The sequence below is a fragment of the Chrysemys picta genome, chromosome 1 (assembly GCF_011386835.1).
Source record: "Chrysemys picta bellii isolate R12L10 chromosome 1, ASM1138683v2, whole genome shotgun sequence".
Classification (NCBI taxonomy): domain Eukaryota; kingdom Metazoa; phylum Chordata; order Testudines; family Emydidae; genus Chrysemys; species Chrysemys picta.
The window spans coordinates 233842977-233858462 of NC_088791.1; the positions used below are offsets into that span (position 1 = coordinate 233842977).

General features: G+C 39.0%; 1 protein-coding gene across 3 annotated transcripts in view; it reads left to right on the forward strand.

Annotated features, from left to right (window-relative positions):
- The window catches only part of OCA2 (OCA2 melanosomal transmembrane protein), a 351992-nt gene that overhangs the window by 262117 nt on the left and 74389 nt on the right, over positions 1–15486 (forward strand). For all 3 annotated transcript variants that reach the window (XM_065580822.1, XM_065580824.1, XM_065580823.1), the window contains one exon: positions 4173–4266. In XM_065580822.1, coding sequence (XP_065436894.1) covers positions 4173–4266 — 94 coding nt within the window. The remainder of the gene's footprint in view (positions 1–4172; positions 4267–15486) is intronic.

The window sequence follows — 15486 nt, forward strand, 5'->3', positions numbered from 1 at the left end:
TCCAGCAAGGGGGTTTGAAACAACCCACAAAACCTGTTGAGTCAGGTTCTTTTCTAAGTATTTTGATATGTTCCAAGGCTAGAAGGGACCATTGTGATCATTTAGTCAGACCTTCTGTCTAACACAGGCCATACAACTTCCCCCAAAATAATTCCTAGAATATATCTTTTAGAAAAAACATCCCATCTTGAATTAAAAAGTTGTTAGTGCTGGAGACCACCACAACTCATGGTAAATAGTTTCAATAGTGAATTACTCTCACCGTTAAAAATCTATGCCTTATTTCCAGTATGAATTTGTCTAGCTTCAGCTCGTAGCCATGGGTTATACCATTTTCTGCTAGATTGAAGAGCCCATTATCAAATATTTGTTCCCCATGTAGGGACTTATAGACTGTAATCAAGTCACTCCTTAACCTTCGCTTTGTTAAGCTAAATAGATTGAGCACTTTCAGTCTGTCATTATAAGGCATGTTTTCTAATTCATTATTCATTCACATGGCTCTTCTCTCAACCCCCTCTAATTTATCAACATCCTTCTTGAATTGTGGGCACCAGAACTGGACCACTGTATTCCAGCAATGGTTACACTAGTGCCAAATACAGAGGTAAAATGACCTTTTCACTTCTACTTGAGATTCCCCTGTTTATGCATCACAGGATACATTAGCTCTTTTGACCACAGCATCACACTGGGAGCTCATGTTCAGCTGATTATCCACCATGTCCCCCAAATCTTCTTCAGAGTCACTGCTTTACAGTCTTCCTTTAGTTTTGGGGACATCATCCCAGGCTTCTTTTATGGCACAGAGCTGAGAGGAATATGAAGACATACTGCATCTTGTAGAATCATTCATACTTCTTGGATCTGAATTTATTTCCTGAGGCTGATTCCCACTCGTTGGTATTTCCTACAGTTTTTTTTGTTTGTTTACACCAATGTAACAACCCCAATGTTTGTTTCATACATTTATAAAATTGACTCCACATAAATTAATACCAATATAATCATGTGTTATAAAAGCAGTGAAGAAAATGTTTATCTTCAGATTTTTATATTTGCTTTACTTTTATGTTTGTAACACATTCCATGCACTAACCACAACATATAATACAATATAAATAAATACACTCTTAACTGACACTATTTTAATTAAAGGTGTCATTTATATAAAGCTGTTAGATGCCTGGATTGTTCTGTGCACATCAGTTTATACATTTGTAGAATCAAGGTTAGTGAGGGGATTGCCTTAATATAATATGCGTTTGAGGGCACTCCTCTTACTTTCAGGTGCAATAATTATTTTCCACAGACATGCCGTCTGTCTCAGTATCTGCAGGCAGGCACTTAGCCCTGTAGCGAAAGGGCAAAGAGAAGTTGGCCTTGCTCTGCTGAACCCCATCCTTCACTTTCCCTAAATCCTTCCAACAGCACATTAAACTTTCCAGAAAAGCTAGCAAGCTCTCTAGAAATTAGTGAAGGAGAGATTTCTCCTCAATAAAAACAAGGAAAGGAGTGTAAGAAAGAAACATTAATCTTCTGATATAAAGTTGTTGCTCTCATATAGCTACTGTTGTCTGTACTGTTTATAGTCCCTTAGAGGGTAGGAGAAAGGAGCATAAGCTTTGGCATATGGTTGACACACAAATAGACATTGGCTTTTGCCTGTATTGAAGGGCACTATGTTGTAGCTAAAAAATTTCAAAACATTATTGAATTCCAAAGAACATGAAATAAATACGGGAAAGGTAGCAGTACTGTTTGTTTTAGCCAAATGCATCCTGCTTTGTAATAACCAAATTGACTGGCTGCAGACCCTTGTAAATATATACAGCTTGGTTCAAAGGCAGTAATCCTCATCTGAAAAAAATTTATTGAAGCCTAGAATGACACATTTCCTTCCAACCATTTAATATTTTATGTCTCTATTTGCAGCACTGGGTTAATTGCATCTGTAAATGAGACTGAGGTTTTAAGCTTTCAGAGAGTTCAAAAGTGATGCATAGCACATATAATTGTATAGATTAACATTACAAATGACATTAAATGTTATTTAATGGGAGAAATGGAGAAGCACTGCTCTTAAATTCAAGTTCATACACTGACTTCTCCTGTGTAAAATATCATTGTTAAAAGAGGAGACATCCAACGATGAAAGGCCTGATCCAAAAGCCAGTGAAGAAAATGGAAAGATTCTCATTGACTTCAATGGTCTTTGGATCAGGCCCTATGTGACAGAGTGCTGGGCAACAGCAGTTGAGCCAGTACTCTGGTCACTGCAGCTTTAATAATGATTCCAGAGCAGACCCAATTATCAGAGCTGTGCCTAATGGATGTGCTGAGGAGAACTAAGAGGCTACTCAGACCATTAGGCAGACGATGTAAAAGGAAGGAAGAGGAAGGGAGGGAGGTAGCAGAAAGAGAGAGGGAGATTACCTTTCCCTCCTTGTCTCAGGAGCTGAGGGCTCCCTAGGCCTATAGATGTAAGGCCATATAGTGTATGAAGGTGGTGGAAAACAATATTGTAAATAAACTGCACGGGGTGTTTTACCAGAAAAAGGTCTTTGAGTTGTTTGTGGATTTGAGAAGAGGCATGAGAGAGAGGGGCCCTGCAACACCCTCCAAGAGTTACTACTGAAGTGCAAGATGTTTGATTCTACATACACTACTCAGAGTCATTAGAATGAGGAAACGCTTGGATGGAACTGAAACAATGTGGTTGTGTTGTATCCAACATTGATTTGGTGGCATTAAGAATTAGTCTTTTCATGAGACTCTGTACTCTACGTGTGTCAGCTGGGGTAGTTCACAAAACTTGGGGCATTCCTTGGCTCGATGAAATATTTTGAACTGGAATTCTGGAACTTTAACTGACTATTTTTCTTTCAACTCCAATCCAGTTCTTAAAAGTTCAAGTTCAAGATGCAGCAATGCTTGTGGAGAGTTGCTGTTATTATCAAAGGATACATGTACACTACATTAAAATCCTAAACCCAGGAGAAATACTTTTCAAATATGTGGAAGAAGGTTATAGTACATCAGACCCAAAATTTGACTTATAACAGTTATTGTTTGGTGATGATTATATGTTGGATTTGAAGTTCCTTTAAAAGAAAAAAATATATGTGATACAGCACTCCATCACGGAGACAAACATATCTATTGATAATGCATGACTTTGCAATATTTTTCTTCTCTTGCTGCAAAAGCAGCCATCTGAGGGAATTAAAGGTAAACAATCCAATCCTGCTGTCTCTGTTGTTCTCAGAAGGATGACACTATTGATGTTTTTGACAAACAGACTAAGTAGACTTTTAATAAGAAGAATAAGTCGCCACATTTCTAACTGAAAGCAAAATCAATTTGTCAAATAAGTAGATAACAATAAAACTGGTGGGGTAAAATATATGCTCGAGTTTCTAACAAGGTATTAAATATAGTTTATACAAGATTTTAAAATGTGGATGCCCCCTTTTAATTTAAGAAAATTACAAGATTTTTGTTCTTACTTTAAATCATTATAATGTATGTTTGTCTCTAGAAAAGATATAAAGAATCATATGCTTTCCTGGTGTCACTTGTTGTTTCTAGTAGATTTCAGTGGCCTCAACCAGTAGTGGCAACAGGTCATTAGGAACAAATGGGGCTAAAGCCTATCAATAATGCCTCAACTGGCACACTATAAATATAGGACCGGATTCTCTAGTGGGAGTGTCCTAAAGAGTCTGTGATCTGGCCATGAATGCCTAGCAGAGAACTATTTTCTGGGTGTTACTGTGCTGGATCTGTGTCTGTTCCTCTGCCTCCACTCCACAGGGGACACTTAAGGGGTGCTTAAGGAGTCAGCTGTCTTCCAGGTCTCAGACCATGGCCAGGAAATGTCTGCGCTGCTAGGCCCTAATTCAGTCAAGCATTGCTGGGGTCTTATGTCTGAATTGTGGCATACGCTCAGTTGGTGAAGAAGGCTCTAGCAGGGAAGGTCTTCCTACTAGGAATCCCCAAAAGGCAAGAGGAGAATTCTATGCTTGTAAAAAGACCAATATTATAGCTTACCTCTTGGTAGCATTTTCAATTGTTTAATTAAATGGATTTTGTTGATGCTCAGTTCATGGTTAGTGTTACCATATATATATATGTGCGTGTGTTTTTGTTTATATTTTTTTCAATAACAGATTCCTGTGCTTCTTAACCTGAGTCAAGATCCTGATGTTAACCTGCCTGTGAAACCACTAATCTTTTCATTGGCCATGGGTGCGTGTCTTGGAGGTAAGGGCTATAATAATTTCAGAATTACTGTATGTATAAACATTCCACAGAATAGCTCAAGAGCAATAAGGCTCCATAATTTTATTATAGAAAACACACTCGGTTCATATGGACCTTGGAGGGCATTGAATCAGGCCCTTAATGAGTGTCTGCTGCATACCCCATAATAGAGTTTATTTCTGATTTGTTTGCAATCTGTGTTTGAAGGCCAAATATGCATAACATAGCCTAAATGCACAGAGTGCTGTCCAGATGGTGCTTAAAGGTTCAGATCCTTTGTGAGGAAAAAGAAAAGGACAAATTTAGCGTTCTGATTCATAGATGCCATAGTGGCTTATTTAAAAGGACATGCAGTTAACGTATAATATATGTGATCTAAAAGTCTGATCCAAAGGCCGTTGAAGACATTGGGAGATTTTCCATTGACGTCAGTGGGCTTTGGCTCAAGCCCAGAAGACTACATACAGATCTATTCACTACCTTATTTAGCACTCCTTACTCAGACAAAACACCCATTGAAGTCAACTTGAATTGAAGTCAGTGGGAGTTGTGCCTTAGTAAGGAAAGCTGAATAGAACCTGGTGGTATTTTAGCTAAAAATAAAATATCATCTTGGTGCTAACTTGGGTTCCTTGTGTTGCTGCTGTAATTAATCTGCCTCAACATAAAACAATGTGATAAATTAGATGGATTTATTTCTCTGCCAAACTTTATTATTAAAGGAGTCCCACAAGGATCTGTTGCAGGCCCAGTTGGCATTCTAATTTATAATAGCTGTATAGGATAGCCATCTGGTAGCACTTGAATTCACCTTTTATGCTGGTTATTCTTTTTTATATTCTACAAATACTTCACTGTCATTGGTTATGAATGAGTTACAACAGGATCTTATAAAAGTACTGACTAATCTGTTTTTAAGTGCAATTACAATAGTGTGTGATTTTAGTAGAATAATAAATCTATGTTGATTTTAATTGCTGACTGTACCTGAGAATTTAATATATAATTAATTATTTAATTAAATGTAAGAATTTAATTTAATTTATGATATTGTGATATGTTTCATCTTATAAATATTTAGATACTTGTTTAGATGCTGCTAAAATTCATGTTGATTTTCCACAATAAAAACTTAAACCCAAATTGAGCTTCCTGTGCTATACAGGCCTTCTCTCATTTATTCAGCTAAGTGATTGCTAGTTCAAATGACCTTAATACCCAGCAAGGATTATGATGATGTAATTGACAAATTGACTTTTAAGGGTGCATTGCAAGAGGTTGGACACTATATCAATCACCAATCATTTGTTACTGGGACATCTTTTCATAGTCATCATTGTGACTTAGCCAGCTGATCTATCCCTCTTCATCACAGGGGTATGAAGCATTAGCATTTGTTAAAGTAAGGGCTTAGCTAGACAAAGAGTTAGTTTGCAGTGAGCTGGGATGTAAATTTATAGTGCACTAGCCTGCTGTGCGCTAACTGTGCGGACCGTTCCACCATGCACTAAAAGTTCCCTAATACAGTTTAATCTACTTTCATTTCAAACAGCAACAGGTCAGTGTGCACTAGGGAACTTTTAGTGCATGGTAGCAGGGTCCACATGGACAATTAGCATATGTCATGCAGGTGTGCTGTAGGTTTACTCCCCAGCTTGCTGTGCATCAACTGATTGTCTAGACAAACCTAAGAAGTGTCAGAGTATCCTCTTATTTCCAGAATTTGCTCATGCTTGCCTCCGCGCATCTCTAAGATACTACTCCAGTTTCATTAAAGTGGTTGGCTGGGATTTTCAAAAGAGGGAGTTAGGTGGCCAAATTCCATTGGAATTAAGCAGGACTCAGATACTTAACCCCTTTGGGCTTTTTAGTAGAACTCAGCTGTCATTTCTAAAGTTTCACTTACAACAACAAATATGGACAAGAAGGTATCATCATGTGCTCTTAAAGAGAGACAGTGATTCATGTATGTATGTATGTATGTATGAAGTATGCAAAATTGGTAAAGGTGTGAACGGTGCTTTGGGATTTATTTAAATGAAAGGCACTATGTGAATACAAGAAATGCTTTGATACTAAGTACCTAGATGAATAGCTTCATAGAGGATTATCATTATTAGTTAGTAAACTCAGAAATGAACTCTCTATACAGCCCTTTGTCATTATTTGAAAATTAAGTTGAAGGTATTTCAAATGAAGTAGCTACTGTGGAAGGCTGAATGAAACATGTCAGTCAGTGGATGGATTGCCTGCAGGCCAAGGTACAGACTCTCTTGGTGCTCACATTGCAAAACAATCTGCTATATCTTGGAAGCCAGTGAAGGGGAACTTGGTGTCAGAGCAGTGACTGGAACTTAAGAATGAAAAATGCTCAGAATACACTTGTTTAAAGTGCTCTAGCAGCCAAAAAAGACTAGACCAATCTTCTCCTATGAAAAAACCAGTGATGACCTTTTTGAAATTCATTACAAAGGAAGAATTTGTGTGTTGAAATGGTGTAAAGAAATCCCATGAGGGCAACTAATCCTATTGTATTGTAACTATACAATACAATTATAATGTGATTCTCTGCTGCATTGAGCAGAGACTGGATCCTACCAGCCACCCATGCAATCAAGGAAATTAAGTACACAAGCCATTGTGTAGGGGAATTTGACTAACCAGTGCAATTTGACTCACCAAACATGGATTTACAATTTGTTTGTTTGCAGTACACAGCAGCAAGACTCTGTTGAGACATTGTTAGCGGGGCCTAGGGTAAAGGCTAGTGTAGGAGGGTCAGTTCACCACTTGGCCCTTTCCCTGGCACTGGATAATGCCCTTGAACGCTAGTACTAGGGCATTTAAATGTATGCTGCTTCTTCTTTTCTGCCCCTGGTTGCGCCTCATGTAGTTGTGGGTACTCTTGGGGGAAGGTAGGGATGAGGAAATACTCTCACTACTCTCCCAACTCTGCAGTGGCTGCCATGGAAGTGGGGTTTTGGGGTACAATCCAGACCAGTGAGAGGTGGTGTCACTGCTTGTCCTTGAGTGCCTTAAAGTGCTCTGCTACTGTAGCTCTCTGTATGGATGCTCCCAGCCAGCATACAAGAATTTATGGAGTGTCTATGGTTAAGCAGCCCTGGTTCAGCAACTCTACAGCCACACTCTGGTTTTCACCAGCGGTGCTTACTACTAGCCATGTGACCCCAAACCACCCCCAATCCTGAATTTCCCCAAAACCATTTGCCCTGAAATGCCCAGCCATTTTCTGAAACGTTCAGAGGAGTAATAAGGTCCATTGCTCCTTTAAGGGACGAAAGCACAGCAACTCGTTGCCTTAATTGGAGTTAACAGCACTTATATTCAAACACAGCACTGGCTTAGTATAGATTTAAAAATAAAACAAGTTTATAAAGAAAAGAGGTTTTAAGTGAGTTCAAGTGCAAGATGGTTACAAGCAAATAAATGTAAAGTATGCTTTCTAGTGGCTAAGATTTAACAAGCTATAGCCTTGGTTCAAAGTAGATTTCTTACCAATCTTTCTCCTTCCCAGCTATGGCTGACTTTCTCTCAGTTAGGAACTTCCACAGAAGTACAAGGTGCCAGTTTCTCTTGTCTTCCTAGGTGAAAGATCTTTTGCCTAAGTATGTTTCCCACCTATATTCAGTTCCCAGAAACTTCAGCCCCCTTGATTGAAGGGCCCTTCTTTCTCAGCTTTCAAGAGCTCCAGCGCCTTGTGTCTGTCCAGTGATGGATGCCAGGATGGCATCTTCTTTCTCCTTATATCTTCCCAAACTCAGTTTTCCCCCCAGACTCAAGATGACCTCAAGTTATTCTTCCCTTCCTGTGGACTTCCCACCCCCCTGCCAATTCGTATATAAATGGGAATTCCATTATTTTGATCACACCTGGCTTAATTTAATTGAAGACAGATAGCTAACTGCCTTCCCTCTACTCTGGGAGAAAACCTTTTTCTCCCTTTGATTGGTCACAGACTTCAAAGCATAATATCAATGAGTACCCATAATTACTCATATAGTGTTAATACATACATTTCACAATAACATTATCACTAGTGTGTCATTAGCTTTCATAAAAGACCTTACTTGATACCCTATTGTAATTCAGTTATACAGTACACAATCAATTGATTCAATTACTTATCATTTGAGGTTCAGACACCCTGTCTTTATAGTCCAGTGTGTCATTGAAATGTGTTCTCGAATAAAGTTTTTTCCTCCTTCTGGGAAGAGATCCTGTGAAATCTGATGAAGACTTCACGTTGGTTCCTTATCTGCTGGTGATACTCGAGTCGTTACCTCCTCCCTTTGTTAGCTTGATGGATTTGTTTACCTTTTATATAAATGTACTTTCACTCTCTCTGCCTGACAAGCAGGCTGGTCAAACAAACTAATCCAAATGCTTTGTCTAGGTCAGACTGGGCTTGCATGGCTTTTCAAATACATTTTAAGAAGCATAATTTCAATGAGTTATTAGTTTTCCAATGATATTTTACATGACCCCTTTTACATACAGATTATGACAGTAGTGAACTAGAGTCCACTGGATTGGTCAGGACAGCTGGAACTCACTGCAACATGCCAGGGAGCTCCTGGCCATCTGACATTGGGATGTGGGGAGAGGATTACTTCCAGTTTTGCTTGCTGTTTCCCTTTTTTTGAAAAGCAGATGGGGTGGACCTGGAACACCAAACTTTCCTCTCAGTCCAGAGGCAGTGGTGGACATGACTGGCTCAATGCCTCCTGCAACACAGGAGAGGCAGCAACAGCTCTGCCCAGGTACACTGGAGAGGATAGGCTCTCAGAAACCAGTCACAGCTCCCTAATTCTCAGGGATGTCCCTGAGTATTTGCCAGCTTTATGCCAGCAGAGATTCCCTTTACACTGGGTGAATTCTTTAGGGGAAATCTCTGACCAGTGTAAGTTAAGCTTCTATAGTCAAACGTGAACATGTAGACTGGAGATGTAAAGCTTGCCTGGGCTTATGATTTCTTCCATCTGTGTATTGAATGACCCTCTTCACTCACATATGCCTGCACAGTAATGGTCAGCCTAATTAAGCATTGGGAATGTATTGCTTATAGTCTTTTCAATGCTAATTTTTTACAGCTTTAATATCTGGCAATATTGATTACTTTTTAATAATTGATTGAGCCTGATGGAACCTGTAAAACTACAATAAACCAGAAAGTATAAGCAAACAAAAAACTTGGTGGCTTGTTTCCTGAGGTGTCTTAAAGACCATTACCCATTCCATAATTCTCCTGTAGGAGATTATAAGGAAAATCTAACAGCTCATATCCAGAGCTAATGTTTGGAGGGTAAATGGTGACACAGTCTATTGTCTCCTTGATTTGCACATTTCAACACACACAAATTATTCCTTTGTAATGAATTTCAAAAAGGTCATCACATGGTTTTCTTGCACATGTGACTAGGAGTACTAGCCCAAGTCCCAGGGGAGTAAAGCCAGGGAAGATTGCTAAATCCTACATTTTCAGAGCAAGTGAGGATGTAATCACAGCGTTTCTATTGACTGGTAAGATTTAGAAGAGTGAAATAATAACATACAAATATAAATGTAACCTAATATTAAATACACAATTAGTGAAGTGTCTGTTGTTTATGAATGTTCAGTTGATTGCAACCAGACCCTTTATTGAGCTGAACAGGCTGTTGCTAAAAATGCTACTTTAGGTTCTTTTACCTTTTGGCATCTGGAGACTTTATTTGTCCCTTTATCACTGTCCCCATCACTTAGTCTTAGTTTGTAAAAATGTAGGTGAAAACCTGAGTGAACAACTTATATTAAGTATCAGAGGGGTAGCTGTGTTAGTCTGAATCTGTAAAAAGCAACAGAGGGTCCTGTGGCACCTTTGAGACTAACAGAAGTATTGGGAGCATAAGCTTTCGTGGGTGAGAACCTCACTTCTTCAGACGCAAGTAATGGAAATCTCCAGGGGCAGGTATAAATCAGTGTGGAGATAACGAGGTTAGTTCAATCAGGGAGGGTGAGGTGCTCTGCTACCAGCAGAGGTGTGAACACCAAGGGAGGAGAAACTGCTTCTGTAGTTGGATAGCCATTCACAGTCTTTGTTTAATCCTGATCTGATGGTGTCAAATTTGCAAATGAACTGGAGCTCAGCAGTTTCTTTTTGGAGTCTGGTCCTGAAGTTTTTTTCCTGTAAGATGGCTACCTTTACATCTGCTATTGTGTGGCCAGGGAGGTTGAAGTGTTCTCCTACAGGTTTTTGTATATTGCCATTCCTGATATCTGACTTGTGTCCATTTATCCTCACTGCGCAGATGTAAAGGTAGCCATCTTACAGCAAAAAATTTATACCTGCCTCTGGAGATTTCCATTACTTGCATCTGAAGAAGTGAGGTTCTCGCTCATGAAAGCTTATGCTCCCAATACTTCTGTTAGTCTCAAAGGTGCCACAGGACCCTCTGTTGCTTTTTACAACTTATATTAAACATTTATTGGTTCTCACCTGCTGATGTGGACAGGTGCAAATGGTATTCACCTGCACTAGAGGAGACTGCTGAGGCCTATGTGGAATTTACCCCTGGCATATGGTATTTCTGTTACTCTCCTGCCATGTTGGGTTCTGCTGTGGGAGAGAAGCTTTAAACTGTAACCATAACAGTTCTGCTGGGAGATGCTGGCTGTACAATTTGGCTGAACTGGCACATCCCAGAAGTATTCTGGCCATGCTCTCTCTCTGGTTGCTTGTACCACTTTGGAATGTGGGGTGGGAGGGGGCGGGGTTGTAGGCAATTTTCTGCTACTGGGCAACTTTCCAGCTTAGGTTACACTGGCAGTAGTTAGCAAAACCTATGGGTGAATCAAATCCATCATCTATAAGACCTCTGTACTAGATTTATAGATATTTAAAGAAGCAATTGACTGCATAAATGGGCAGTCAGGTATGTCTCAGTGATGCACCACTACAGCTTTACTGTCTCTTGTCTTGTCTCTTTGGTTTACTCCCTTTATGTGGTTGAAGGTGATGTGTGCTCTGCACAGTGGAGATTCTATAATTTATTATACCCCTTGGTGCTGTCCAATAAAATGTTAAACTATCTACAAGCCTGCAAGACTTAATGAAGGAAGAAACCTGTTTAATATTGCCAGACAAAAGTGCTTCTTTGTGAGAGATAATATGAGAGAAAAGTTATAGTCTCTAATAATTAGGCTTTAAAAATATATTTCAAAAACAGTGCTAAATTGGTACTAGGAAAACAACATAAATATTGCTAAATTAAATTATTTTATAGTAATAACAGCTCACATTTATTTAGCACCTTTCATCTTGAAGGATACCAAAGCTCTATATAATTTTAAAAAACTGAGAATGTTTGGGATGAAAATATAGTAGCTGTTGAAGAGTACACAGTAACACGTCACAACATTTAAGATAGAAAATGGGGGCTTAGTCTTATGTCTCATCTAGGAGACAGCTATATTTTAGATAAGTTTCCTGCCTGTGAAGGTATGTCAACTCGTAATCCAAATAAAAGTGTAGAATCAAACGGATTGAGACTGATTGGAATCTTTTAAAAGGAAAAGGACAGTGTGTTGCATCTTGACCTTTACAAATAGCTGAAATAAATAGACTTAGGGACTGTTCCCTATTTTTCAAGACTATAATGTATTTCTAACAATCCTGTGCCTTAGAATGCTACAAATCTAAAGCAAAAATATAATGTACTTTCATCCTTTCTTATGTTGGCACCTAACCATTTCCATTCCTGAGTATTCTTAAGCTGTGGTTGCTGTCAAGTACACAACAGTACTATTTACCTGTCCTCCTTTAAGAAGCACTCATTTCAGATTTAAATTTTACATCCTCAGTCTCTCCATTTGTCATTCTAGCAGGGACTGTGTCATATCCAGAGTGAGCACTGTGGTGATCTTCTGTGATCAGTTCTTCATATTCACCATCAGTGTTTTCCAAAATGTCCTGTTGTTGATTTTTCCTATCAGCCCCAAGAATCTGTATATTTCTGTCCTCTCTTAAACTCTAGATTAATGTTGCTGCACCTGGTAAGCCCTTAAGAGATATTCACCTTTCATGACATCCAAAGTCTGGGTCATATCACTTAATCTATTTTCAGCAGGGAGTCCTGCTTAAATAATGGTGGTGCAATATGCCCTCAGTGTGAGAGTTAGGCTTATTACAGGGACCTCACAGCCAAAAAAAGATGCTGTAATCTTTAAGACTGCTAAGGAGAAACCTCTCTGGAAAACGTAAAGCAGAAGATTCAGAATTTTAGATGATTCCAGCCAAAATTCAAAACCGTGTTTATCATCTGTAAACAGGTAGCATCTCAGACCTGGTTAGTCTTCAGACTTTGAGCTAACCTAGAGACCAAAGTCAGGATGCTTCAAGTCCTTTCCTCAGTTTATCAAGGGTGCTTTGACATACAGGTCTGACAGCAGCTGTCTCTAGTATACTTTCATATGCAGTGTCAAGGAGGAGGAAATCATTGATCTCCAAGGATAATGCTGTTGCTACAGAGTCTCTAGAAAATCCATGGAATTGACCAACTTCATAGTTTAGATCACTTCTGAGCCTTATGTCATAATATGGATGCCAGGTTAGTTCAGTTAAACATGAATTAAAGCTAATGGATTTTCCTGGTTTGATTTGACAGAAATCTCTCTCTTGTTGCTTGAACAATCTCTTTGGAATCTATGCTTTCAGCAAATACTTTGCTCCTTATACTGAATGTTTGGAAAATCAGATGCACATGTTGCTCTCTCTGATGAAAAACTAGGCAGTATGCGACCGTCAATGAACAAAATCACGAGGCATGACTATAGTTGGCAAGTGGATTTGTCCCAAACTACCTGGCATGGTGACTAACTGCACTAATCAACAAATGGAGCGGATACAAAATATTACAATTATATTCATAAAGTATTTCCCATCCAAAACTAAGGAGCTGAGGTTGTTGTACAGTAATTCCGAATAAATTGTTGACCCATTTGAAAAAAAAAAAAGAGAAATGTAATGAAACAAACCCACTTGTAAAAGCCACAAAGAAAATAGATGGGAAGAAGAAAAAAGGAAAAGAATCTTAAGGCTATGCAGTGGTACAGCTGCAGTACTGCTAGGTCGATCTGATTTTAAAACATAGGCCAGGCTTTAGTAACAGACCAACATTGGTGATCATTAAGAACAGCTTTGTGAAAGAGTGAGCAGCTGTTGTTTATAAGCAGGGAGGGAAGAACTGAGGTGGATGTCAAGGAGGGAGCAATTCCAAATGGTTGAGCAAATGCAGCAAAGGCGTGATCACCAGATGACCCATGAGAAGGTGGTGGAATGTCTAAAAAGTGGGTGATGCCAGAGTCTGAAAGCCCATCGGGATGAGTCTCCTGAAATAGATCTTGATAATAATTAGGAGCAAGTTAAAAGCCTTAAAAAAAAAAAAACCCAAGTGGGCCAATTTAAAATCAATCTGCCATTGTACCGGCAACCACAATAATATGATCACAGTTGCTCAAAACAATGAACAAATGGCATTCTGAATGCGCTGCTAATGTTTGACAAGTGCTGTTCGAAGCCCTGTTAGGGAGGAGCTTAACCTTGTGATTATCAGCCCTGTGGTTTTTGTTGCTGATATAAGGTTGTCACAAGATAAATAAGGTGGATTGTCAGAGCAAATTATGCAACTGAAAAAAATGTGTGAATAATATATTTAATTGTGATTGTTATAAATTGGGTTAAAACTTCTTACACTGATGAGGTTTTTTTAATGTTATTGTTCAGAAGTTTTAACATATCCATACAGACACATTCAAATACAATGACAAAGAAAACACACAAGTACGGATTTAACAATAACACAATATGAAATATTCATAGCTGAATAAAACAAACTTTTATTCCCTAACTCCACCTCCTCAAACAAACAAGCACCTCTCCCCCAACCCAACATCAGAAGTCCAATGTACCTGGATTCAGTTGTAATGCTCTCATGAAAGACCAAGTGTCTTCATAGTTGGATCTTGTGCCTCTATAGATTAATGTCAGTTTTTCCATGAGGCTGCTGTTGGTTAGGTCAGTTAGCCAAGCAAAAAATGCATGGGGAACAACAGATTTCCATTTTTGTAAAATGATTCTTTTGGCTACTGTAAGTGCTGCAGCAATCCATTTCCTGGTATTACTCAGACAGGGTAGATCTTCTAGAACGTCTAAAACACAGAGGCTTGATGTAGGGGAAATACCTACCATACTAAGGAAGAGCACCATACACTTCTTTCCAAAAAGTGGATATACTTTGACATTCAAAGTCTACATGAGAGAGGTTTGCACTGGAGCTATCACATCTCCAATGTTTACTATGTGGGGCAAGTCCAGTTTTATGCACTCACTCAGGAGTCCAATAATATCTATTTAGAATTTTGTTCTGAAAGAAACGCAAAAACAGAGAACTGGATGTTTTGCATATATTGTGCCAGATATTATTCCACCTATGAGAGGAAATGGACATGTTTAGCTTCTTCTCCCATTTTTTTATGGTATAGTTAGTAGGATAAATCAAGGAGTTCAGCCATTTGCTACTGATAGCTCATCTCAATTGATTGGCTTCTTACAATTCATATGCGTACTTCCACCTTTTCATGTTCTCTTTATGTATAAATAACTTCTGTCTGTGTGTTTCACACTATGCATCTGAAGAAGTGAGCTGTAGCCCACAAAGGCTTATGCTGGAATAAATTTGTTAGTCTCTAAGGCTTGGTCTACACTAAACCCCCAAATCGAACTAAGGTACGCAACTTCAGCTACGTGAATAAAGTAGCTGAAGTTCGAAGTACCTTAGTTCGAACTTACCTTGGTCCACACGCGGCAGGCAGGATCCCCCATCGACTCCGCAGTACTCCTCTCGTCTAGCTGGAGTACCGCAGTCGACGGCGAGCACTTCCTGTTTCGACTTATCGCGTCCAGACAAGACGCGATAAGTCGAACCCAGAACTTCGATTGCCAGCCGCCGAATTAGCGGCTGGGTGTAGACATACCCTAAGGTGCCACAAGTACTCCTGTTCCATTTGTTTGTGTTACCCACAAAATGTTTTTGGCTAATATTCTTTTTAATATCCACTTCAAGTGGAATGTTATTTGTGGCCTGCCAACAATTCCCCAGGTCCTTTATAATTTTGAGTTGAAGCTTATTGTAGAAAGGACCTTGATTTACTAATAGCTAGTAT